The sequence below is a fragment of the Mus caroli genome, unplaced genomic scaffold (assembly GCF_978045245.1).
Source record: "Mus caroli unplaced genomic scaffold, Mus_caroli_1 scaffold_18, whole genome shotgun sequence".
NCBI lineage: Eukaryota > Metazoa > Chordata > Mammalia > Rodentia > Muridae > Mus > Mus caroli.
The window spans coordinates 41,194,839-41,221,857 of NW_028227273.1; the positions used below are offsets into that span (position 1 = coordinate 41,194,839).

General features: G+C 40.2%; 1 protein-coding gene across 2 annotated transcripts; it reads right to left on the reverse strand.

Annotated features, from left to right (window-relative positions):
• Positions 1-5: 5 nt before the first annotated feature.
• Rab5a (RAB5A, member RAS oncogene family) lies at positions 6-26,947 on the reverse strand. 2 transcript variants are annotated; one of them, XM_021186477.3, is made up of 7 exons: positions 26,565-26,947; positions 25,518-25,641; positions 22,021-22,275; positions 9,399-9,550; positions 8,544-8,666; positions 6,613-6,706; positions 6-1,372 (listed from the first exon to the last, which is right to left on the reverse strand). In XM_021186477.3, the coding sequence occupies exons 3-7, from the start codon at positions 22,181-22,183 to the stop codon at positions 1,257-1,259; spliced, it is 648 nt and encodes a 215-aa protein (XP_021042136.1). In that variant the 5' UTR covers positions 22,184-22,275; positions 25,518-25,641; positions 26,565-26,947; the 3' UTR covers positions 6-1,256. The 2 variants fall into 2 exon arrangements, with proteins under 2 accessions (XP_021042136.1, XP_021042135.1); XM_021186476.3 differs by lacking the exon at positions 25,518-25,641 and having other exon boundaries at positions 26,565-26,946.
• Between the last annotated feature and the right edge of the window lie 72 nt (positions 26,948-27,019).

Consider the following 27,019-nt stretch of genomic DNA (forward strand, 5'->3'; position numbering starts at 1 on the left):
CAGTGTTGCTTTTTACATCACTTTATTCCAACCTGAGCACCTCAATATAAAACTAAACACCGGTGAACTGTTCTCCTTACTAATTTTGAGTTACTGTAAAATGTACAAGTTCTGCTAGCAGATCAACACTTAAATAGATTAAATCATCTGACACATGGTAGATTTCATATAATGAAAATACCTAAAATAATTAGTGCAATATACTGATTAAAATAAAATGGACTTCAAAAAACAAGGCTTCAAGATTATTACTAATAACATTGTAATACTTATGTTACAATTGCAAGTACATTGTTTATTATGGTTCTAGCCATGTAAGAACAGCAAAGCCCCTTTCTTTCATAGGGGAAGAAAGAAATAATTAGCTGTTTTAGTAACTGTACATTTTGTATATGTTTAGGCAATTCTTAAATATTATAGGAAATAATAAACATATGGAGACTACAATGCAGTACTCTATTTACAGTACAGCTGAAGATCATATTTAAAATAATCAAGTTTGAATGTACATAATTGTTAGTGCACTGACTAATTATGCCCAAAGGGAAGCAGAGCCCCCTCCCTGTTCCTGACACACCTCTATGGAATAGCCAACAGTGATTAAATAGAAAGCAGATACCTGGTTTGTCTCCACTTTTTAAAAGAAGCTCATATGAAGGGACCACTATCATTAAAATGCATTTATCGGTTTCATATTCCTAAAACAGCATGGGGTTACATGTGACTTAATTTTTTCAATCAAATTTTAAGAAGTAACGGGACTGAATAAAATTAAGATGTCATCAATATTCATTCCTTCTTTCTGGAGATGCAGGACTGTTTTCTTGGGATTGCTTTATTAATCTGTGAAATGTAGACTTTTTAAAGACAATCAAATTACACCATTTGCTTGGGTTTTATTGTTAAGCGTAAGTCTTCTAAAAATGTTTTCTAAAGCATACATTAGTAATTTTGAACATGTCATACCTGACTATTATCCCAGTTTGGAGACTGGGGGGGTTAAGAGTGCGTCCATGCCCACTGGAGATGAGCTGTTCCCCTGCACTTTCCCATGGAACAAGTGTACACACAGTCCTCATTTTCCTTTCTACTGCCGGAGGAGCACATGCATGTTATTAAAAATTAAGTTCAAAACACTCAAAATAATTCAGTATTAGAAACTTGATTCTACCATAGTCTCTTTTTGGAAGTCACACTGGGCGGCGAAATGCTCCCAACTCCATGGGTTTTGCCATTTAGGAAGTTCACACTGGAGCTCAGTTACTACAACACTGGCTTCTGGCTGGCTGTGCAGGCTCAGTAAGGTCTACTCCTCGTCCTCTGGCTGAGTTTGCGCCTGGATTCTGTGGTTCATTCTTTGGCAGCTTTTTAGCTGAGAAATAAACAAAATAAAATTGTATTATTCGTATTAAAATCACTTAGACCTGCTTCTTTATAATACTCTCCCTGTTGGGTTATTTCCAAAGTTTTATGTGACTGTTTGCTCTTTTCAAAGGTTTATTACTTACTAAATGCCCAAATGCAAAACAACGCACCAAACAACCCACAAAAATAAAAATACTCTTCCCCAAACAATAATCCCCACTCTTTGCTGTATTTAGGAGTTTAATCTCAGTATTTTCAGTAGGTAGAGGCCAATTGTAGAGATACCGTTTAAATGTAAATTTAACCAGGACTACACATAATTCTTATATCAATTCCCTTAGAAATCACAGTTTTCTTATGTTGTATTGGGTCCTGTGCACACTAGGGAAGTCTGCCACCACTTAGCCTTTTTTTTTTTTTTAAGATTTATTTATTATATGTAAGTACACTCTAGCTGTTTTCAGACACACCAGAAGAGGGCACCGGATCTCACTATGGATGGTTGTGAGCCACCATGTGGTTGCTGGGATTTTAACTCAGGACCTTCAGAAGAGCAGTTAGTGCTTTTATTCGCTGAGCCATCCATCTCTCCAGCCCCAATTAGCTTGTTTTATAATCATTAACTTTCTATTATATACAAGCTGCTGGACATGGTGGGGCATGACTGTAATTACCATGATTCACTAAAGAGAAGGAGTTGGAACAATCATTTGAGTCCAGGATGTTAAAACTAGCCCGAGTAGCATATCAAGATTTCCATTTTTAAAAACAAAACCAAGCAAGACACATAAAATCCAAGTCAATAGACCATGGCCAGCTACAAAATTTATAAAGAAGCTCACATTACAGCAACATTCTCTGGGCTATCACAAATAATTCTAAGTCAAGTCAGGACGTGAACAAATTCTATTGACAGAATAATCAACCCAACCAAACTTGTCCTTTATTGTGTAATCCAATCAAATAAACCCTGATTTGATCTACAAATACCAATACTTAATACACATGAACAGCTTTGTGAATTATATATTGCTATAATACTGGGTCTGTGGAATATGCTCCCCACTAAAAGTTCACCTGCTAGATACATGGCTTAATCCTGAGGACTAAGCAGCAATACGACCAAGAGTGGTGTTTTATGTCCAATGGCGACCTGAATCCTGGACCTTACATACACAGTACACAAGTTAACTATCACTAAGCCATATACTCCCATCTTGCCATTTTTTAGCCCTTTATTTTGCCTACTTTCCCTTCATCAATATTATCTTTAGAATCTTAGCTTCGGGAAGCAGGACCAGTGCACTGATGTTTGGGAAGGAAGACTCCACTGAGCCATCCTAGAAATTACTCTAGAGAAGGTTCGGTAATGTATAATAATGATAAATGTTTAGTCAGATGTATTTACATGTAATGCCCAGTAAATGGATTAACAATGGTACTAGGTATGGGAAGAGGATGGTGAAAGGTAGCCTGGTCCCTGGTTGAGTTAAGGCCCTGAGACCCTGAAGGGATGGTAGGAGCTTCACTTGCTCTTGGGCACCAGGCCCTTGTCACTAGCTGTAGCACCCCCCCTTAGAAACTCCCCAAGCCCCTCCACATGTAGATGAGGAAAAGGACGTGATCTTTGGTCACATAGGTTCAAGACAGATTTCCATGCTAATGAGGTATATAGAGACCTGAGGGTGTAGCCAATTCTTCCCAAATACTCCTCCCTGTAAAAAGTATTTAATCTTAGGCCCTACCTGAGAAGTGGGGTATGGTTTTACACACCCACTTTCCACCATGGCAATATATGATTCAGAACTACAGACTGTCTTTTCTCATCGGGACCCTCAGTGGGGAGCCATAGAGAAGACCTTTGCCTACAGAGCAGCTGTCTCATCTCCCATAGAAGGCCTCTCTGCACTCCCAGCCAAGACCACCATAAAGCCCAAGCTTGCAGTCAATACAAGTACTCTTCCCATGAGACCAGTCCGAGCTCCCCATCCTGCTCCCACTCCCTAGCCCAGGGCTAAAACCAACCCTCCGGGACCCCACTGTTCTCAGTTCTTCCACCACTTCCAATGGTGCCTGGGTATTCAAGTGCCTGGGAAGTCTAGAGCCCCAGCCTCTTGGAAGGCTCTGTCTGGGACCAGGCCCCCACCCCCTGCCCCTAACTAACTCTGGCTGTCCTGTACCTCAGATTGCTCTTTCCCACCACAAGTAGTGCTTTGGCGCTTTCCTACAATTCAAGCCCAGTTTGGCATGTGACAAGTGTAGTCAAAACTCTCTGTGTTCTGCATCCTCAAGTTGTGAAGCCCTGTGGCAGAGTGGACGCAGGATCCACAACTAAGGACACCGAATAAGCTAGCACTATATATCACATTATAATCAACACCAAGTTGGGTTTTGGAATGAGCATAAATTTCTCCTCTATGGACTTTCTATAATCACACCTGACTCAGATGAGGAGGTGGAAGGAAATGAATTACAGTAAGGACTCTTTAATTGGACTGTACCATATTTTCTATGAGATTTGCTAAACTAACTTTACCAAAGAAAGACTCCAATCCCAAACACATATGTTTGTGTGTAACCTTGGCTGTCCTGAAATTCATTCTGTAGACCAGGCTGGTCTCACCTGGAGACCCATGTTCTTTTACCTGTCAAGTGCTAGGATTAAAGGCATGTGCCACCACAGCTTAGCTTGATATTTCTTTATAGAAAGGAAATAGTTTAATCTGAAATGAAATCTGGAAACTGAGGATAGAATCCAGGCTTCAGGAACACAATACAAACACTGTACCACAGAGCTACTTCTGTAGTCTAAAAGTTTTAAACTTAAGTCTATAGTGTAGCCCAGGTTAGAATGGTGGCTCCATCCTGTAATTCCAGTAATTGGGAGGCTGAGGCAGGAGGATTTGGAGTTCCAGGCCAGCCTTGGCTATATGTGAGACCCTGTCTGGAAAAAACAAAAACAACAACAACAAAAAAAACCAGGTTCAGTTAGTGAAGTTTTTGTTTAACCATTAAGTTCTGAATTTGGGTCCTCACCACCCATGTAAAAACATGAATATGTAACTCTAGTAGTAAGGGTAGATAGATCATGGAGGAGTAGAAAGAGCTTGTGATTTCCAATGTGCTCAGAGTTCAGTGAAATATCTAGCTTAAAAAAAAAAAGTGAGATAGCAGGATAATTCAGGAGGTAAAGGTACATGCCACCAAGCTTCATGACATCAGTTCCATACCTGGAAACTATATGAAATTAGGAGGAGACTAGCAAAAACTGAAGTTGCCTTGGAGACCCCAAGATGTTTGAGATGCCAGAGTTATGGGCTATCTACTGAGGAAAGCTGCTAAGGGAATGGAAACATCCCAGAAGAAAGAAGTTTGTTGCAGTCAACAAAGATGAAAAAGGAGTTGGAAATCTGAAGACTGCCTTGAAACAGACATGGAGTTGCAGAGTTTTGAGTTTGCCCAGCTGATTTCCTGTCTTGCCTTTGGGGATTACAGTTAAGTGATTGGATGAATCTCAGAAGAGACTTTGAGCTTTTAACACTGTTGAGCCTGCTATAGACTATGGGGGCTTTTGAAGTTGGGCTAAATATATTTTGCATTATGTTATGTTTAGGTATGGTCTCAATAGATTCATATGTTTGAACAAGCATATGGGGGCCTGGGAGTGAAATGTGATGCTTGGCCCAGTGAGTGGCACTATTAGAAGTTGTGGCCCTGTTGGAGTAGGTGTATCACTGTGGGTGTGGCTTTAAGACCCTCATCCTAGCGGCTTGGAAGCCAGCATTTTGCTAGCAGCCTTCAGATGAAGACGTAGAATTCTCAGCTCCTCCTGCACCATGCCTGCCTGGATGCTGCCATGTTCCCACCTTGATAATGGACTGAACCTCTGAACCTGTAAGCCCCAACTAAATGTTGTCCTTGTGAGAGTTGCCTTGGCCATGGAGTCTCTTCACAGCAGTAAAGTTAATGGGCTGGGGATTTAGCTCAGTGGTAGAGTGCTTGCCTAGCAAGGGCAAGGCCCTGGGTTTGGTCCTTGGCTCTGGAAAAAAACAAAACAAAACAAAACAAAACAAAACAACCCTAAGTTAAGCACCAATACAAGTCCTTCCTCAGTGTAAGAGACCCTGTCTCGCCGGGCGTGGTAGTGCACGCCTTTAATCCCAGCACTTGGGAGGCAGAGGCAGGCGGATTTCTGAGTTCGAGGCCAGCCTGGTCTACAGAGTGAGTTCCAGGACAGCCAGGGCTACACAGAGAAACCCTGTTTGGAAAAACTAGATAAAAAAAAAAAAAAGTCAACCTGGTAGAACCCCTATGTAACCAGAACTCTGAAATCTGAGGTCCAACAACCCCACGTTCTAATCCAGCCTTGATACATACCAAGCCCAAACTTGAACTCAAATTCAATAAAAACCTCAGGAAAACAATCTTCAATCATTTCAGCAATACAACACCTACGTACCATTTTTAAGGTCAGGGGTCTGATCCTTTTCCCAGATGGGAGAGAAAATCTGTGCTAGTTTTGCTTTTTCTCTGTGTGAGTTATGGTGAGTGTGTGTGATGCACACTTAGGACAGAAAAGGCATCAAATTAGACGGCTTAACATGATCCACTGTCTCAGGCATCCAGAGTGTCTTGGAATATATTCCTTACAAATAAGAGGTGTTACTTTTCAGTAAATCTACCTTTGGAAAATCTACCTCTTATCTGTAAGATCAACTTTTAATTCACCTCTATTATATAACCCAACATTCACTGAATTCATGAATGAGTATAAAATTGACATTAATGGGGCTAGCAATGGGGTTACTTCATTGGTAGGTATAGACGGCTTAGAAAGTTGGAGGCCCTAAGTTTAATTCATACTATTGGAAGAGGAAAAAAAAAGTTAAAGAAAGGAGAAGGAAGTGGAAGAAAGAAGGATGAAAGGAAGAAGGAAAGAGAAAGGAAGAAAGGAGACGAAAGGAGACGGGAGGATTCAGAGCAAGAGGAAGAAGAAAAAAACAAAACAGCGTGGATCTCCTAACTTCCAACCAATCTTTTCTTTAACCTTCCCCAACTCTGAGGAAGGATCTTTAGCTCAGGCTGGCCACTACACATCCTGCTTCACAACCAGACTTTACAATATTCCTAAGATATTGCTTAGTGAAAAGGATCTAGAAAAACAGTATAATCAGAAAAAAAAAAAAAGATTTAAGAAGGGTGAGGAACATTCGGTATATGTTTCTTTTCATTAGATATTAAGCTTACCTATTGCCATAAATATTTCATTTACATTCATTGATGTCTTAGCTGATGTCTCCATAAATAATAAGCTGTTGTCATCTGCATAGGACTGTGCTTCCTGTTTAAAAAATAAAATCCCTTAAGCATATACTGTATACAGTTTATTTTACAGATTTTCTTATTGGATTTCTATTACTAACAAGTGGAGAATATGCTGTGGCAAAGGAAGAAACAATGGGTAGAATAATTCACCATGAATACTTTTTTTATCTTAATTTCTTACATATTCTACCCTTACTCATCAGATCTAAGATTAAACCTAGTCACAATAATTGGGGGACAGTGTATCATTTTACCTAAATTCTCTTCAAACACAATGGCAACGTCTACTTACATCTTTTAAAAATACAGATTTTATAATAAATATGGAAACCCAATGTCTTAGCACTGGCAACTAATGAATTACATCCTCATATTTAATTTTCAATGACATACAGCATTAAAATTCAAGCTACATTATGAACTATTTCCCTTAAAATTACAAACTGTCCTACATTTCTGTCATGCTTTCCAGTTTACCTATATTGTTGCCTTTGATCCTCTTAGAACAACCAAGGCCCCTTTGAGCTGTTACAGCACAGGTCCACTTCTGAACAAAACTGAAGCTCTCTAAGATGTTTTGCTGAGGAGTAATTGTTTTGGACAGCATAGCAGATAGCAGACTTCACATGATCATCGTAAGAATTAAAGAAGTTACAACTGAAAATGCTCTGCTTAATACACCATGATACAGTAGCTTCCTCTATCTACACTCTAGCAATGTCATGAAAAAAAGAGCCCCATCTACATATTGGGCCACAGCCAGAGCTATGTGAGCAAGAGAAATAGTTTTAATAAATATAAATAATTTTGTAAATACGAGTAGCATTTACTGTTTTGCAGTGGAAGGCATTTTGAATTAATTATCTTAAATATATACAGACTGGAGGTCTTTTAAGACCAGGCTGGCCTAAAACTTGTGGCAATACTCCTCCTACCTCTGCCTCCCAAGTAATGGGACTATAGAGATACATTGCCATGCCTGACTCAAGCATTATTATTTTTACATACATACATACATACATACATACATACTTATATATCTGTATGTATGCTATGTATGTATGCAATGTATGTTTGGGGTAGGTATGTGCTAGTAAGTATGCATGTGGAGGGAGGTCAGAGGACAATTTACATTTCTCTCCCTTCAGCACCTGGGTTCTAGGCATAGAACTCAGCACCTTTACATGCTGAGTCACACTGCTGGGTCTCAAATAAAGAGTAGCTGAGTCCCTATTTTTGTTTTGTTTTGCGAGTCAGGGTTTCTCTGTATAGCCTTGGCTGTCCCCGAACTCAGAAATCTCCCTGCCTCTGCCTCCTGAGTGCTGGGATTAAAGGTGTGTGCCACCACAACCAGCTGAGTCTGGTATATGTGTATATAAGTATATATGTGTATATAAGTATATAAGTATATATGTATATATGTGTACATAAGGTAGGAAGAACTTTAACTTTTTCTCAGGTGGGAGTGGAGGGATGGAAGGTACAGAGCAGTATTTCTGCAATCTTTCATGTAATTCTTTTTGGGAAGGGACAGGGTTTCACGTAGCCAAGGCTGTCTTTACCCACTCCCCACCCTCATCCTCTTCCATCTATTTCCCCTGATATTATGTTTGCTACCATGCATGCCTGGTTTACACAATGGCTCAGAGTAGAACCCAAAACACCCATACACTCTAGGCAAGTGCTCCCTCTATTTATCTACCTATCTATCAATCATCTGAGCTATATCCCTGACCCCATTAGGAAAATATTTTATTTGTTACTGTTTTGTATGTTTTTTTCAAAGTCTGTATTTTTAAGGTTTAAAATTACTTTAAAACAAGATTTTGATTTAAAAGTAAAATTCCACATACCTGGAAGTCAACGGCTCTTTTATTTGCTAAGTCGGCTTTGTTTCCTGACAAAGCTATCACAATATTAGGACTCGCTTGCCTCTGAAGTTCTTTAACCCAGTTTTTTGCTCTCGCAAAGGATTCCTGTTAAAAGGAAGGAAAAGCTATCTGGCATAAGCTCAAAACAGAGTTAGAAAGCATTCTCTATGAGATAAGGCTTAAGAATCTAGTGCAGTTGTTTTCAACCTTCCTAATGCTAAAAACTTTAATATAGTTCCTCATACTATGGTGACCCCCAACCATAAAATTATTTTGCTGCTACTTCATAACTAATTTTGTTAGTTATGAAATGTGCTGTAAAAATCTGATATGCAGCCAGGCGTGGTGGCGCATGCCTTTAATTCCAGCACTTGGGAGGCAGAGGCAGGCGGATTTCTGAGTTCGAGGCCAGCCTGGTCTACAGAGTGAGTTCCAGGACAGCCAGGGCTACACAGAGAAACCCTGTCTCGAAAAACCAAAAAACAAACAAACAAAAACAAAACAAAACAAAAACAAAAAACAACACAACAAAACCCAAAAAGCCTGATATGCAGGATGGTCTTAGGCAATCTCTGTCAAAGTGTGGTTAGATCCCCAAAGGGGTTACACCCCACAGGTTGAGAACCACTACTCTAGGGTGACCCCGTGGGAAGATTGTAGTTTTTAGTACTATATCATTTAAGGCACTTTCATTTTATATTTCACGCACAAAAAAAGCTTTGGCAGAAATGTTATGACTGGCTACAAATGAATTTCCCAAAAATCTTTAGCCAAATTGTAAGTAACAAAAATGATTTTCAAACTGGCTTAAAAGTAGTAAGATTTTATTATACTCACCTCATTTGTGATATCATACACAACTATGGCTGCTTGTGCTCCTCGGTAGTACATTGGTGCTAGGCTGTGATACCGTTCTTGACCAGCTGTATCCCATATTTCAAATTTTACTGTTGTGTCATCAAGACACACAGTTTGGGTTAGAAAGGCAGCTGAAAAAGAAAATAGTAAGTTTATCCTTTTTCTATACTTAAAAAAAAAAAAAAAAAAAAAAAAACCCAAAAAAAACCATGAAGGCCAGCCAGGCTGACCTGAAATTCACTGTATAACCAAAGATAACGTTGAATCTTTAAAAAACATTCTGTGTGCCACATATGTGTACAGGTCTGAGGGTAATTTACAGGAATGGGTTCTTTCCTTCCACTGTGTGGGCTACACTGATCTCTGGTCAGGCTGTGTGGCGAGAACCTTGGCCTATTCTGACTCTAATTTCAACAAACAGTACCTACCTATATTAAAGAATACTTTACATTCAGTATGGAGATACAAACCTGTAATCCCAGCATTTATTCACTGGAAGCAGAAGAATCACGAATTTGAGCCTAGCCTGGGCTCAGATCCATACATAAACATAAACACGTAAGAACACGGTCCATGAATGGAGCTATATGCTCTTGTGCTTTTGAGATAACTCCAAGAAAACAAGAGTCTTGTGACCTCAGTTTCTTAAAAAACAGGGACTTGTTCTTGGATTATGTTATCGTTTCCCTCCCAGGTGTAGTAGATAGGATTCAGTTTACTTTAGTTGATCCATTACAACTGGCTATTGCTATTTGTTTATATGCTTCACTGTAAAGTTTTTTCTTCCCCCTTTTTCCCCATATGCATCTTGTCCTTGTGATCTCAGGAGAACCTGAACTCATAAGAACTTCATAAGAACGTTACTCAAGTGATTTTTTTTTTGACCCTCAAGGTATAAATCGCCTGTTATTCTGAATAAAGTTGGCTCTTACATGAAATAGTTAGTCCATCTCATTTTCAGGCTCTACTTTCCCACTGCCTTTAAAGTGGTTAACAAGGGTTGATAATTTAGTCTGGTTCATGTATGAGTCCTCAGTTTCGCTACAAGCCATTTCCACCACACCCTCCCCACATTCCCACTTTAAGTTTGGTACTAGAATATATCCTACAGTATATCTGTGGCAGCCCATGCTTGTACTATCAGCATTCTGTATAGTCTGGGGCAGAAAGACTGCTGTGAATTCAAGGCCAGCTTTGGAAATCTACTGAGTTCCAGGATTGCTTGGGACACAGAATAAAATTCTATCTCAAAAAGTCAAAAGCTAAGCTTGAATAGCACCTGCTATCTCAGCATTCACAAAAAGGATTGTTACAAACTTGGGGCCAGCCTGGGCTATATAGGGAGTTTCAGGTCAGCTTGGGCTACAGAATAATACCCTGTCCAACACCCCTACCTCTAAAAAAACTCCAAAAAATAAAGCACCAGGCCCGGCAGTGGTGGCACACGCCTGTCTGTAATCCCAGCACTTAGGAGGCAGAGGCAGGCAGATTTCTGAGTTTGAGGCCAGCCTGGTCTACAGAGTGAGTTCCAGGACATCCAGGACTGCACAGAGAAACCCTGTCTTGAAAAACCAAACAAAAACCAAACCACCCCCCCCCAAAAAAAACCCCAAAACCAAACCAAACCAAACCAAACCAACAAACAAAAATACAAAGCTCCATAAAGTATGCATAACTAGAAACAATTCTAAGCCCATGGAGATAACTGTCAATTACACTGCCTTAATGAAAGCCCAGTCCAATTTTCAAACCAGTTAAGTTATACCAAAAACTACTTAACTAGGTCATTAAGATGGCTCAATGAACACAAAACAACAGCAACAACAACAACCAACTGAGTTCTCTTATTGGAACCCTCATGAAGGAGAAAGTTGTCCTTTGCTACTGTGGCACATGCACACTTAATACTCACATGAATAAAGAGAAGAAAAAAATGTAAAAGACAACCAACCTTCTTCATAAATATTAAATACATCAAAAGAACAGTAACAACACCCGCAAATTAGTTTTTTTCAGAAGCACTAAACCATTACAATAATAGTTTAAAACAAAAATGGCTTTTATCTAGATAACTTGTAAAAAGCATTGGAGTCAGTTCTAAAAAAAACACAGCAACCATTCTATCCCATCTGTAAGCATGAAACTGGCAGACCACCTAGAGCCATTCCAAAGCTGAGGAATTCTGATTCTGTGAACGATAATGTCCACATCACTATAATTTAGTATTAATATTAGTATTTCTCTATAAAAAATGCTGTTATTGGAAATTATTTTAAACCTCCAGGTATCAGCTTAACTAACACATGAGTTCTTGACTTGTGATAGCTAGTAGCTGCACAATGGAACACTGAATAAGCAGGTGAAATTTCCTGGAAAGTAACAGGATTCAAGGAACCACAGCAAGAACAGAGCATGCATATGTTCCCAAAACTTTTTACATGATTCTTTATACTTGATTCTTCTGGTGCTGGGGCACTCAAACATGCTAGGCAAATACTCTATATCCGACCAGCCTTACTTTCTTATACTTATTTTACTTCTTTTGTTTAGAGATAGCATCACATTCAACTATGTCACAGACGACTCAGCCTCCTAAATGTTAGGGATTACAGGAATGAACTAAATAAATACTGTCTGAAACTATAACCACTTAGTCTACAAATACCCAAGTTCACACGGCACTGTGGGGGGTGGAGTGGGGGAGGGAAGAAAATATCCAAACTGATGGCATCAAAAGAATAACAAAAACCAGTTAATCTTTCCTAAAACTGCCCCAATAAAACACATAGAAGAAGCACAAAAACTATGGAAACTAATTCAACTCTACCCCAGATAGTTATTTGTACTGCTGCTCAGGGTGGCACTCAAGGTTTCACATGTTAGCCATACACTCTACCACTAAGCTACATCCAGGCTTCCAAGCTAGGTATCAAATTCAACTCAAAATTACCTTATTAGACTTAGCAACAACTAAAATCTGTAAGACTGGATTTAACTATACAAACAAACCCGAGACCCTATGTTTTTGAAGCATCCAAAATGCACAGGTGAATACACTCAGAAAAATGTGATTTTTAGCATAGTTTCTAAACTAAGCACGGTGGGTGCCACATGCCTGTAATCCAAGCACTTGGGAGGATGAGACAAAGAGGATAAAGAATTGAAGTCCCATTATAAAGGGCCTTTATAATGGGCCATGTCTTTATAAAGCTACATGTTACAAAGAAAAGAAATAATGGAGCTGGAGAGATGGCTTAGTGCTTAAGAGCATAGGCATTCTTCCAGAGGACCTGGGTTCAATTCCCCCACCCACTTGACAGTTCACAATGTCTGTAACTACAATACCAGGGATCCATTCTCCTATGGCCCCTGTAGGCACTGTGTGCAGACATACATGCGAGCACACGCACACACACCACCACCACCACCACCACCACCACCAAAAACCAGGGCATAGTGGTACACACTTATAATCCCATCAGTGAGCGCCAGGGAAGGCAAAAGAATCAAAAGTTCAAGATCACCATCATCCATTTGGGCTCACAGAAAGGTGCTAACAACAATCACAGAATTAATCACCATTTGTTTATCTTGACTGCTTTATTATTTTATATGTATTTTTTCTTTTTTTCTTACGAGAAGGAGAAACGAAAACAAAAGAAGGGGGAAAAAGAAAAATGAGAAAGGGGAATGGAGAAAGAAGATAATCGAAAATAAAATAGAAGCAAGGAAAGATGCTGAGAGAGCAAAGGAGCACTAGTAAATATCTTGATGTTAATTCCCAGCAGAACGAGGAGAGTAGAAATAGTATCTTAATAAAGTAGAGATATTTTAAAATGCTGAATTAATGATTTTGCTTGTCATCTAATTATCTGTTGCCCATTAATAGCTCATTTCATAATATTCTGTTTCTTGATCTGTTCATCTGGCAATAAAGTCTTCCTTGTGGTAAAAAAAAAAAAAAAAAAAAGCCAAGCCTTAGTAAGTAAATACTATCATATGAATTCACAGAAAAAGTAAATACAATTAACTTGCTTTGAGGGGTTATAGCTATATGTGGACACGTGGAAAAAGTCTACAGACACTTTAGATGTAGATAATAATTTTTGTTACAAGTTGAGATTTTTACAATATATAAGTGGCAAAAAATAAAAGTTATGAAGCCTTGGAGCTGGGGTGATAGATCCTGTTTAGGGGTGTCTGTTACTCTGATAGAGGACTCAGTTTCAGTGCCTATGTGCAGTTGGAAGGTATCCAATGCAGTCTTCTGGCTTCCTCAGGCACAAGGCATGCAGGTGGTGTACTTAAGACACATGTAGGCGAACAAAATACTCATATGTAAATTTTTAAAAAAAGATTTATTTTGTGTTCACTGTAGCTGTCTTCAGACACACCACAAGAGGGCATCAGATATCATTACAAATGGCTGTCAGCCACCATGTGGTTGCTGGGAATTGAACTTAGGACCTCTGGAAGAGCAGTCAGTGCTCTTAACCGTTACACCACCTCCCAGCCCATATTTTAAATCTTAAATAAATAAATAAAACTAGGGCTTTGCTATGTAAGTAACTATGGCTGGCCCATAACTCCTTATAAAGACCAGTCTGACCCTAAATTTGACAGTCATTCACCTGCCGCTGGCTCCTGAATGCTGGGATTACTACACTGCTTCACCCAGTAAAGATAGGGAACAGCATAGATAAATGATGTGGGTGGTGGCACATGCCCACATAATGTCAGTACTTGGGAAGCTGAAGTGTGAGGACATTTTGAGCTTCAGGCCAAAATAAGAAATTAAATTAACCTCCCAAATCTATCAGATTAACAGTTACAGGTACTTACGGGAATTAAGCCAAGATTCCCATAGAAACTAGAAGTGTTCTAAGGGAGAAAACTTATGAAAAGACAGGGACCCTTTAAATCTCAGTCATTAAAGCTTCTTTTGGTTTTATAACCATATGTAATAATCACATTACAGAAATAAGTTCAGGGGCAAACATTTGAAGATGACATCCACTACTGAATTGTAACCTGAAACTGCAAACAGAAAAGAGAGGGTTAAATGGAGCTGGGGGCACAGCTCAGCAGTAGGGTGTTTTACATAACTTACAAAGACCCTGGTTCTTTTCCCCAGCACCGGGAAGGAAGGAGGGAGTGAGAGTGCGTGTGCGTGTGCGTGTGTGTGTGTGTGTGTGTTGGGGGGGGGTCTAAGAAAATAAGAAAACAAAAAATGGGACTGCAAGGTATAAAAGAAAATAGAATAATAAAGAACACTGAGAAATGTGACCACTAAAAAAATAGAATAGGCCGGGCGTGGTGGCGCACGCCTTTAATCCCAGCACTCGGGAGGCAGAGGCAGGCGGATTTCTGAGTTCGAGGCCAGCCTGGGCTACAGAGTGAGTTCCAGGACAGCCAGGACTACACAGAGAAACCCTGTCTCGAAAAGCCAAAAAAAAAAAAAAAAAAAAGAATAGACATATAACCATTATAAAGAACACTGAGGAAGCTCTTCTGTTAAGATCTTACAGTAGATTTCATGTTCTAAGAGACCTACCTACATTATATGGTGTCACACTACAATTTTCTTACAAGACTGTAACTTGACCCTGTAACTTGAGCTTGGTCATAAAAAAGTCTCTAGCTTCTACCTAATTCTTTCATAACACTTATGCTTAAACTCAGCTATTAAGTTGTCAAGGAAAACCTAGGCTGAAGTAAGTATAAAAAGCCAGATTGCTACAAGTAAGTTCAATCCCAGGATCCATATGGTGGCAGGAAGAGAACAAGTGCAAGTCATCCAATCTCCATACATAGAACCACATGAAAAGATAATTTGTAAATAATGTATAGCTGTAGAAGTTGTAAACTGGGGCTGGAGAGATGGCTCAGCAGTTAAGAGCACCAACTGCTCTTCTGGAGGTCCTGAATTCAAATCCCAGCACCCACATGGTGGCTTACAATCATGTAATGAGATCTGATGCCCTCTTCTGGTGTGTCTAAGGACAGCTTCAGTGTACTTACATATAATTAATAAATAAATCTTAAAAAAAAAATCAACAAAAGTTGTAAACCAAATTGGGGGAGGGGGGCAAAAAATCAGAACCTCGATGGACAAACAATGAAGTTAGGTATTTTGGAGGCCTACTGGAAACCTTAATTCCCTTATTTCTTATCTCCCTATCCCCTTTTCTTCTTTTAGGCAGGATGTCACTATGCAGTCATACGTCATCACTTCTGGCCCTTTTACCTCCTTTTTCTAAGGCAAAGTTTCTTGAAAGTACTTTCACATTATTTTAACTGACACATAAAAAGAGTAGTCAATAACTTTCAAAGCACAACATAATGCTTGTTATGTGTACTGATTTTCTAGTCTCAACTGCTTGCAAAAACAAACAAACAAACAAACCCGAGAAACCAAACAAAAACACCACCACCAAAAAATAAACCCAAACCAGTAACACCAAAAACCTCACATGGGCAATTATACAACAGTTGCACTGAAGGGCCTGCTTTGAATTAACTGCAAAAATTCAGGCAACTCATGGAAGCTACTGCCTTAGTTTCTTCACCTATAAAATTTAGCGTTTTTATACAGCCATGCTAATGTAACGATGAGACTCGGAAATGTCTGATCTAAGTCCCATGAGTAGGCATGTGTCTTAATAGGTCAAATTGCTTCTATAAAGTAACATCTTTCTGAAATTTACAAACTAGATGCAAATGCAATATAGCCCCATAATGTACTGTTATTTCATGATGTTTTGTTTTACAAAGATAAAAAGAGTGCCATTCCTCCCATCTCTGTCATTTCAGTAGTCGGAACTAAAACAAAGCATTTCAAGGCCAGTCCAGACTATACAGCAAGATTCTCTCAAAATAAAGGGAAGAAGGGGGAAAAAAGAGAGAAAGAAATCAAGAAGGGAGCGGTGGGACTGGAGAGAGATGGTTCAGAAGCTAAAGAGTACTAGCTGCTCTTCCAGAGGTCCTGCGTTCAATCCCCAGCAACGAAGTTGTGGTGGTTCACAACCATCTATACTGGGATCTGATGCCCTAGGCATACGTGCAGGCAGAATACTGCATACATAATAAATATATAAATAAATCGTAAACAAAAACAAACAAAAACAAACAAACAAACCACCTTAAAGAAGGAAGCAGTGGAGAGATTTGTAAAGTACTGTGATTATCTTCAAAGTCCAATGATATGACTGGACCTAAAAAAAAATCTCAGCTACTCTGGTAACTGAGGGAGGAAGATTCTGCTCTGAAGAGTTCAAGTCTTGCTCTGAATCACAGTGAGTTCAAAGACACGGTCTTAAAAACAAAGAGGAAAATAAGGTGGGCAGAACTGCCTACTTCTGCTATAATTCAGAGGTAGAGTACTTGTTTAGGACAGGTAAAGCACTAGGTTTAATCCTTAATGTTAATAATACAAAAAGAAAAAAAGTCTAAAACATGATACCAACAAAAATTTTGATGGGTCAGCAATTAAATAGCTTGAGTTTATGCTTACATCAAGATATTTGATAAAAACAAAAATCTGGGCCAGCAAAATGGCCATGGGTGCTTGGCACACAAACCTGATAACCTGAGTTCTATCCCTGGAGTATAAGGCAAAAGTAAGGAGTTAACACCCAAAATTAGTTCTCTGACCTCCACAAACATACCACTGCACTCAAATACCCACAATGACTCATACAAAATACTAATTAAACAAACAAACAAAACCAAAAACCTTCCAAATAGAGCTGAGAATGCAGTTTAGGTGGTGGTAGCTTGCATTATCATGTATCGTGGGGTTCAGTCCCCAGCACTGAATACTCAAGTGGCCTCTAATTCTAGCATTGGGGAAGTAAAAGTAGAAGGAACAGCTCACCACTACACAGTGAATTCAAGGTCAGCTTGGGCTGTAACAAACCCTGACACAAAAACAAATCAACCACAAAAATTTCTTGAATTACTGTTTCCTTTTTCAGGAGACATGACTTCAAGCTTAGTGCATACTTGAGGCTGGTGTTGAACTTATCCTTTTGCCACCTTCCAAGTGCTGGGATTATAGGCATGTACCATTCATTATACACAGGTAAAACATATCATTTCAAGTAGTAGTGTTTGGAAGTAGAGAATGAACTTCAGACAATCTACTATGCCCCAGTATTCAACAAAATGGTCAAGTGAACCCACAGAGGCAGTTCACTGGGTCAGAGGTCCTTAGGCAAGTTATTCTGCTGAACATTTTCAAACAGTTGATCAGTGCCAGCTCCCTAACCCTAGCAACATTGAGACAGAGCAAAATACTAATACTCATGATTTATAACGATTATTTGCAACTAATTTTAAGAGGATACAAAAGAACACAGGGCCCCCAATGGAGGAGCTAGAGAAAGCACCCAAGGAGCTGAAGGGGTCTGCAACCCTATAGGTGGAACAACAATATGAACTAACCAGTACCCCCTGAGCTTGCGTCTCTAGCTGCATATGTAGCAGAAGAAGGCTGAGTCAGCCATCACTGGAGAGAGAGGCCCCTTGGTCTAGCAAACTTTATATGGCTCAGTACAGGGGAACACCAGGGCCAAGACTGGGGGGGCAGTATAGGGGACTTGTGGGATAACATTTGAAATGTAAATGAAGAAAATATCTAAAAAAAGACACAAAAGATAAACAATTGACTATATTACCTATGTATATGTGTGACTATCTTTTGTGATACTGGGGGTGGAGTGGGGTGAGGATTGAAACTAAGACCTTATGAGTGCTAAGCCACTGAATATAATCTCGATATTTTTTGTTTTGTTTTTGAGACAGAGTCTGTGAGTCCTGGCTGTCCTGGAATTCACTTTGATAAACAAGCTGGCTCCAAACCAGATCTGCCTACTTCTGCTTCCCAAGTGTTGGGGTTAAGTGTACACCATCACATGCAATTTAAAAGAACACCTGGGAATGTGGTAGCACAGTGGTAGAGTACTAGCCTAAGTCTACATGAGTCTCTAGATTCAATCTCCAGTACTATAAACAACATGAAACATCAAGAAAAGGTGTTCTTTGGAAATCTTTATCCAGTTCAATACTTCATTTATAAAATATGTAAACAGGGCCAAAATGTTTATAAAGCGCATAGGATTGTCATTAATCCTGTTCAACAGTAATATTTCAATTACACAGAGAACATTTTGAATGTATATCTCAGAGGACTGATACTATAACTACTGCATCATCATCATCATCACCACCATCATCTCCTTAGGTCCTGAGTGGCACAAACTAATATGAAAAATCAAATTTCTACCAACATCCAAAACAATCTACAAACCCATGGACCTAAGTTCTAAGAGGAAATAATATTGCCCATTAAGATAATAGTCTTTCACTTAAAACCAAGGACACCACACAGTGATTTTATTTTTGTATTACAAAACACTAAGTTAGATGTATGTAAAAGAATACATTCTTCAGCTTCAACACTCAGGGAAGCTTAGGCAGGAAGCTAACTATAAGCTGCCTGACCTACAGATGGAGATCATCTCAAAACCCAAACAAAAAACTCAAAGCCAAACAGCAAGAGCAATAACAACAAACCTAGAAACAGTTTAAGTATTTTAAAAGTATCCCTTGTTTTTATGAATACAATATATTAAACAAGGTCTAGCTCTCAAGAAGACCTAGGGTTCAGGGCCAGTCTGAATTACCCTTGTTTCAAATAATAATCCCCTTTCCCACATCTGGGTCTTCTATCATTTTATTAAAAAGTAGTTTTAGCCGGGCGTGGTGGCGCACGCCTTTAATCCCAGCACTCGGGAGGCAGAGGCAGGCGGATTTCTGAGTTCGAGGCCAGCCTGGTCTACAAAGTGAGTTCCAGGACAGCCCGGGCTATACAGAGAAACCCTGTCTCGAAAAACCAAAAAAAAAAAAAAAAAAAAAAAAAAAAAAAAAGTAGTTTTAACCAAAAGCAGGGCATGGTAGTAGCACACATCTGTAGTCCCAGAAAGTAGTGGAGGCAGGACAATCAGTTGAGGCTAGCTTTAGCTACAGTGAGTCCGAGGCCACCCTGTTCTACATAAGATCCTATCTAAATAGCCGGGCATGGTGGCGAACGCCTTTAATCCCAGCACTTGGGAGGCAGAGGCAGGCGGATTTCTGAGTTCGAGGCCAGCCTGGTCTACAAAGGGAGTTCCAGGACAGCCAGAGAAACCCTGTCTCAAAACAAAAAACAACAAAACAAACCAAAACAAAACCAACCAAACAAACCAACAACAACAACAACAAAGATCCTATCTAAACAAACCCCCCAACCAACTAAGCAGTACCACTGACACTGTGAGAGCTGAGTGTGGTGCCACACCTCAGGAGGATAAGGCCAAACTGCTGTGAGTTCCAGGCCTGCTTGTGCTACAGAAACCCTGTACCAAAAAACAAAACAAATAAAAATACACTTAAATATAAAATTTTCAGTTGGCTTCTGTTTTTTTGGGGGGAGGAGGGAATAAACTTATTTTCCTGCTCGTTTTATTAAGGTATTGCAGTGAAAGTGAATGTTGTTGACATGGTATGCCATGGGCAATGTCATGTAAAGATCCCCATAGCCTTAGGCTCAGAGGAACAGCAAAGTCTACCTTGCAGTACTGAGTATAAGCTTTGACAGTGTGTGTAGAAAATCCCATCACAGTTTGTTCCCTTTGGGATTTTTATAGTCTGAGAACTGTTCCCATACAGGCATTTCTGTTTTGAAGATTAGCTAAACCTGTCTCCTTGATCCAGTTGTATACAGAAACCTTTGTTTATGTGTATGCAATAACTTCTACTCCTTGATCTGCTGTATGCAATAACTCCACTTCCTTGTTCAACTCTATAATAAATATGCTGAGCTTCTGGGGGTGCTGTGATTTTTTTCTCTAGAGTTCACCCTCCAACAAATCTCAGCTATTTCTGTGTGTCCATAATCTGTTTTGTCATTTCCTCACTGCCCCAGCCAGCAAAGACAGAGCACAGTTATGACTGAGGAACAAAAGTTAAATGTACTTCAACAAAAAAAGACAGTTTGATACATGTATATACTGTTTGACAATTAAATCAAACTATCATGTGTTATCTATAAATGAAAAATAATTTTAGGGCAGGCAAATGGCTCAGTGGGTTAAAAAAAACACATGATGACCTGAGTTTGAGCTCTGAAAACACTGTGTAAGGAGAGTCAGCTCCAGAAAGTTCTTCTAAGGCTGTGACCAGTTCCTCATGCTGTGGTGACCCCCAAACCATAAAATTATCTTAGTGCTACTTTATAGCTATAATTTTGCTCCTGTTATGAATCATAACATACATATCTGACATATAGATATTTGATATGTGCAACCTCTGTGAAAGGGCCGTTTGACCTCCCAAAGAGGTCTTGACCCACAGGTTGAGAACCGCTGGTCTAAATAAAGTATGGGCCAAAGGTTCTTTCTTCTGGAAGAGCAACCATCTCTCCAGCCCCTACTTAATCAAAAATTTTAAATCAAATACTAATCAGGTGTCATCCAAAACATTATTATATAACATTAACAATGCTAAAAATTACTCAGCAACAATTACACTGGTATTTGTTTAGCAGACAATTTATTCTGTGTCTAGAGATTTAATTTCACATAAGAGGAAAATTAACATGTGACTTCCCTAACTTAATGAAAGTAGTATGCACTGGAGGATTAAAGATAGAAATATTGTGTTAGCCGGGCGTGTCACACGCCTTAATCTCAGCACTTGGGAGGCAGAGGCAGGCGGATTTCTGAGTTTGAGACCAGCCTAGTCTACAAAGTGAGTTCCAGGACAGCCAGGGCTACACAGAGAAACCCTGTCTCAAAAAACCAAAATTAAAAAAAAAAAAAAAAAAATTGTGTTAAAAATTGCTGAGGCCTAGAGACATACCTTAGTTTTGCTTTCCTAGCATGCACAAAACCCTGGGTTTCAAACCTAACACCACAAACACCACAAACATGGGTTTTCGTGGCCCACCTGTAATCTCAACATTCAGGAGGTAGAAGACCAATATTCAAGTCATCCATAACTACCTAGCTTCAGTTCTAAGCCAGCCTAGGTTGTATAAATCCTATCTTATTAATGTCCCACTCATATCTCACTCTCCCAAAAAACCTATGAAATAAAGCTCTGCTAGGTTTGATAAGCCAACATGTATGGTAACTAAATCTGTAACCACCATACTTGGTAGGCCAAGGAATGCCAAGAGTTCACAGTAAACATGGGATATAGGGCAAGACCTTGTCTTAAAAGGAAGACTTTCCTATCTAAATAAAACAAGGTTTCAATTTTGTAGTTTGTTTTTCCTCCTATTAAATATTGTTTGAGCAAAAAAACCATGCTGGGCTGGATTACATCTGTAATTAGAAGAATTAGGAGGTGGAGGCATGCCAGTGAGAAATTCACAGGAATTTCAGAATAGTTCATGGTATACTGTTTAAACAAAACACCAAAATAATGTATATTTTAAAGTTTGAGGTCTCCTAAAACTTTTTTCTTCCCTGCATGATCAATTTAGTTATTCAAAATCACATTTAGAATATTAATGTATGATTCAGTTAAATGATTAAAAAGAAAATAAGAATCTCACCCCCAATGGTACTCTCTTGAAATTCATGAAATTGGCCTTTCACAAAGCGAAGAACCAGGCTTGATTTGCCAACAGCAGACTCTCCTAGAAGGACCAGTTTGAACTGGCATATTTTATTTCCAGTATTTGGCCCGTTGGGTCTTGTTGCTCCTCGATTAGCCATGTCCAAATTTTAAAGAAGTCCCTAATTTCAGATTCCTAAATGAACTTCCAGGATGCAAGGCATCAATTTTGTTTTCTTTCTGGAGAAATTACCTGTGGAGACATAAATAATAACTAAGTAAATAAATCAAAACTAAGTAAATCAGTAGTCACTTTAGTAAGTTTACTCACTGTATTATAATAACCAACTAACTATAGACAGCCAGTATCATTTTGTTTATTTTGCCACCTTTCAAGAGAAATAATGGCACACAATTTGAGCCTAAAATCACCTCAAGTTAACCTTCAAAAAGACTGTGAGAAATCTAAAGGAAGAGAAAAAAAATGCTTGGAAGAAGAGAAAGTAATGGAATATGTGAAAGCAGAAGGTAAGATAATCTACAGAAGAAAGGGGTAAGAGAGGAAGACAAAGAACAGCAGTGGGGGCCACGCAAGGAAGGACAAAATTTAATGACACAAATGAAAATGTCATCCATTAGCCACCTCTCTCTATATTAACCAAGACAAAGGAAAAAGGGAAAGATGTAAGCTTTCAGTAGGGTGTGGTGGCCAACAGCAGTGCCAAACTTGGGAAGGCTGAGGCAGGACTCAAAGCCATGGATAACAAGTTAAGACCTGATTCCAAAACTAAACAGAGACTAACCTTCAACAATTTGACTTTGGAGCTGGGGACTGAAGATTGTTCGCCCAGCAAACAGCGAACTCTAGGTCCAAAACAAACAAACAAACAAACAAATGACTTGACGAGTTAGTATTCTACACACTTAATATAGTCAGTCAATATTATCAAGCACTATTACAATTCTTATAAACAAGAAAACAGGTACTGAAAGTTTAAGTAACTTCACTGAGATCACACAGTGACAAAGCAATCTGAGATGTCAATCAAGAATTCAGATTCTAGCCGGGCGAGGTGGCGCACGCCTTTAATCCCAGCACTCAGGAGGCAGAGGCAGGTGGATTTCTGAGTTTGAGGCCAGCCTGGTCTACAGAGTGAGTTCCAGGACACCAGGGCTACACAGAGAAACCCTGTCTCAAAAAACAAAACAAAAGTCAGATTCTAGGTACTGGAGAGATGGCACCTTAGTAGGAGTACTCCAATTCTAGGTGACTAGGGCTCAATTTATAGGGTGATTCATAACCACCCATAACACCAGCTTCAGGTGATCTGACATCCTCCTCAGGCCTTTTGGGCCAAACATTCATAAGTACATACCCATAGACATATAAACTAAAACCAAAATCTTTAAAGGAAGAAAGAATAGAAAGACAGACAGACAGAAAAGAAAAATTACGTTCTAATGTCATAATACTTAAAAGTTATTGAATGGAAAGATTCTAGAACAAGTCTAGAGTTTACTATCTGAAGACTTCCATTAAGTGATACATTTTTCATTTAATAGTAATTCCCAAACACCAAATAATTTTTAACTCCCATGACCGTGTACCTAGCTGATAATAATTTCTCTATTTGGTATGATTAGGAGTGACTTATTTACTTACAGTAATTTGGGGACAGTTTTGAGGCTAAGGATATATAATATATATTATTTTCTGTTTTGCAATGTATTTGGAAAAAGCTGGTCTGAGTGACAGTCCTCTCCCCTCCTGTTTAGACAGGGTGTCAAAGTAACATTGAATGGCTTCTTCAGGCTCTTAAGATGTACACCCAGACATCTAGTTTTGGTAGAACTGGGAACTATTTGAAACACCCTTTCAGCTTATTCACAAGTCAACCTTAATATTTTACTCCAACCTCTTATCAATGTATGGAACCTAGATGGGGGTAAGCCTGTAATCCCAGTACTCAGAGAACTGGAGGAAGGAGGGCTATGAAATCCTTCTAAGGCTAGCCCAGGCTACATAAAAATTTTGTTTAAAAAAAGGAGGAAGAGAAAGATCACTGGGTAAAGCACTTGAAATATAAGCTTAGATTTGGATTCTGGGAACCACATATGGTGAAAAGGTGAGGACCAAGGTTGTCCCTTTGATCTCCACGAAAATGCTGTGAAATGCACATTCCTTCACACAGGAACCATGCAAACATCACACACATATACTAAATGTGGGTTATAAGCTTATCAAAAACAAAATATACTAAGGATTTTCTTCCTAAAAAAATTTCTTTGACCAAAAGCTACATTTAATTTATACTTAATTATAGAAATTTGTATTTCCTATAAAATTTGAATTAATACATGGAACACTTGATAATGACAAATTCATTAATAAATATATCCATAAGATCTCTGTGTTATCTGTTTGTTGTTTTAAGACAAGGGCTCTCTGTTTAGCCATGGCTGTCCCTGAACTCAGAGATCAATCAGTCCATCTGCCTTTGCCTCCTAAGTTCTCTAATTAAAGGTATGCCACACCAAGCCCAGCTCCGTTTTTAAAATACCACCTCCTAGCCTAATCTAGTTACTAGCTTTGAAGAGTTCCTATCTTTACCAATAAATAACAACACATTTACAGATGAAATGTTTGAGCTGCTTCTAACCAACAGCACATAAATAAAACTACCATTTCATCCTGGCATGATGGAGCTTGTCTGTGGTCCTAGAACTGGAGAAGCTGAGACAGAAGCATGCCAGTCAGAAATATTTAGCAAGGCTTGTCTCAAAACAACAGACACATTGGGCCAAGATTTTAATTCTAGCACTCCAGGGCCAGAAAAAGGTGGATGAATCGCTGTGTGTTCCAAGTTAGCCTGGTCTGCAAAGCATGTTTCAAGTCACCCAGAACTATACTGTGAGAGCTTGTCAAATGTAATTAAGCAAAATTCCCATTTCTCCCCAATCCATAAAACAAACCAGATTCTGAAGTCTAGTCTCAGCTATGCCAATCTAAGTTTTAATTTTCAAATTTTCTATATTCATTATACCCTAACATTGCACAGCAACTGTAAGAATTAAGTAAGACAACATATCTAGTCTCTGATACAGTGCTTACTAAGTACACAGTGTTTTTAACTGGCAATTAAAATGGCCTCTTGGTGAATTAATTAGTTAATTAATTAATGCTTGTAGACCAACAGACTTCATACAGACTGAAAAAGGCACCAACATACCTTCAGCTTAAATGTTTCTCAATTGTCCCTTACCTATAAAACAGTAAATGACTTATCCTGGACAAAACTTGTTCTGTATGCCTATGGTACTTCCAAAATCTCAGGGAAAACATCGATTCTCACAGAAAAATACAAACAAAATTTTGTACTTAGTTTTTAAAAACTGTTTCCTGCCCCACATCCCGATCACATTTTTGAGGGACAGGGACTTGTCGCCTAGGCAAGCAGAGGATAGGTTACGGATGGCCTGGACTCCTGATCCTACCTCAGCTTCCAGAGTGCTGGGATGACAGGTGGGGTTGCCTTCGTAGTCAGTGTCTTTTCAAGTGCAAAGCGACTAAATCTTTTACTTCCAAAGACCTCAAACGGAAATAAGCCCGATTATAAACCTACACAGATTGAACATGGTATTAATGTTAAGTGCGAGGGCTGGGGGTGCTTCAGTGAAGCTACTGCTCAGTGCACAGAGGTTCTGCACTTATAACTTGTACTTTTTATTCCGTCAAAGAAAACTTTCGCATAATATGCATCTCCAATCTTTAAAATAGTTATTTTATACAGTTAGGAAGTCTTTGATTAAAAAAAATTGTACTGAGCCCTTAAATTGTACCAGGCACTGCTGTGCTGCCTACTTTGTTCACAACCCTACGGGTTCAAATTTTACATTAAGAACGATTCTGGGCAGGCCTCAACAGTTTTTTTGTTTTTTAAATTAGTTACGTGCAAGGCAACTGATTCAGAACTTTAAATCCATTTCGGCGAGGTAAAAACTAATATGCCAAGTGTGACAGAGCTTTAAACTTCTGGAGGCGTTAGGATGTTAACCTGCTCGCACCTTAGCCTCCCGGCCCCGGCTTCCCACCTCCCACGGAAGGGACCAGAGGATCCCACTACTAGCACAGCCCGGCCAAGCCGGTCAGAGGTAGGCGGAGCTCCCCAATCCCCACCTGCTGGAGGCCTGGGTTCCTGTCTGGAAGAAGCCAAGAATCAAGCCGGGGTGCCGGGGCCAGGAGCTCCGCTGGGCCTGGTGGGCGCGCTCCTGAGCCACCCCCGTCACCCCGGATGCGATCCGGCTCGGTAGCCGGGACAGAGCTCCAAGGACCGGGCTGGAGACCGCCAGGGCCCCAGGCTCTTTCCACGGCGCCATCTTGTGAAGGGAAGAGGTGCCACCCGCCGCTCCCTCCGCGGATTCCCCGCGTCCCAGGCTCCGAAGCTGCTAGAAGAATGAGTCACTAGCGCTGAGGGCCCGCGGCGGCTTGAAGGCCCCAGGCCCGGCCCGGGATCACTGGGACCCGCCCCGACGGCGGCTTACCTGGGCCGCGTCTCCCGGCAGCGAGGCCACGCACGGCCCGGCCCGGCCCGGAGATCGGATGCGCCGCGGCTGCAGCGGCGGCGTCGACTGCTCGCTCCTTCTTCTCAGCCTGGCCGGCGCGGGACTCCGAGCGCCGCCCGCCGTGCCGCCGCCCCTGCCGGGCTGCGTCTCCGCCTCTCCGTTCCGCCTTCCTTTCTCCTCCTCCTCCAGAGTCGCCGCGCTCGAGTTCGGAGGACTTCTTCCTCGTCGTCGTCGTCGTCGTTCTCCTCCTCCTCCTCCCTCCGTCTCCTCCCCTCAGACCGCCCCGGCTCCTCACGAACCAAAACACAAACACTTGGGCTCCAGCGCAGGAACTGCTTCCGCCGGCTCCGCCACGTAGCCGCACGCAGCGGAGAACGCCGTGACGTCACTTCCGACGCTGCCCCTCCCAGGAGGCCGGCGCAGCTTCCTAAGGG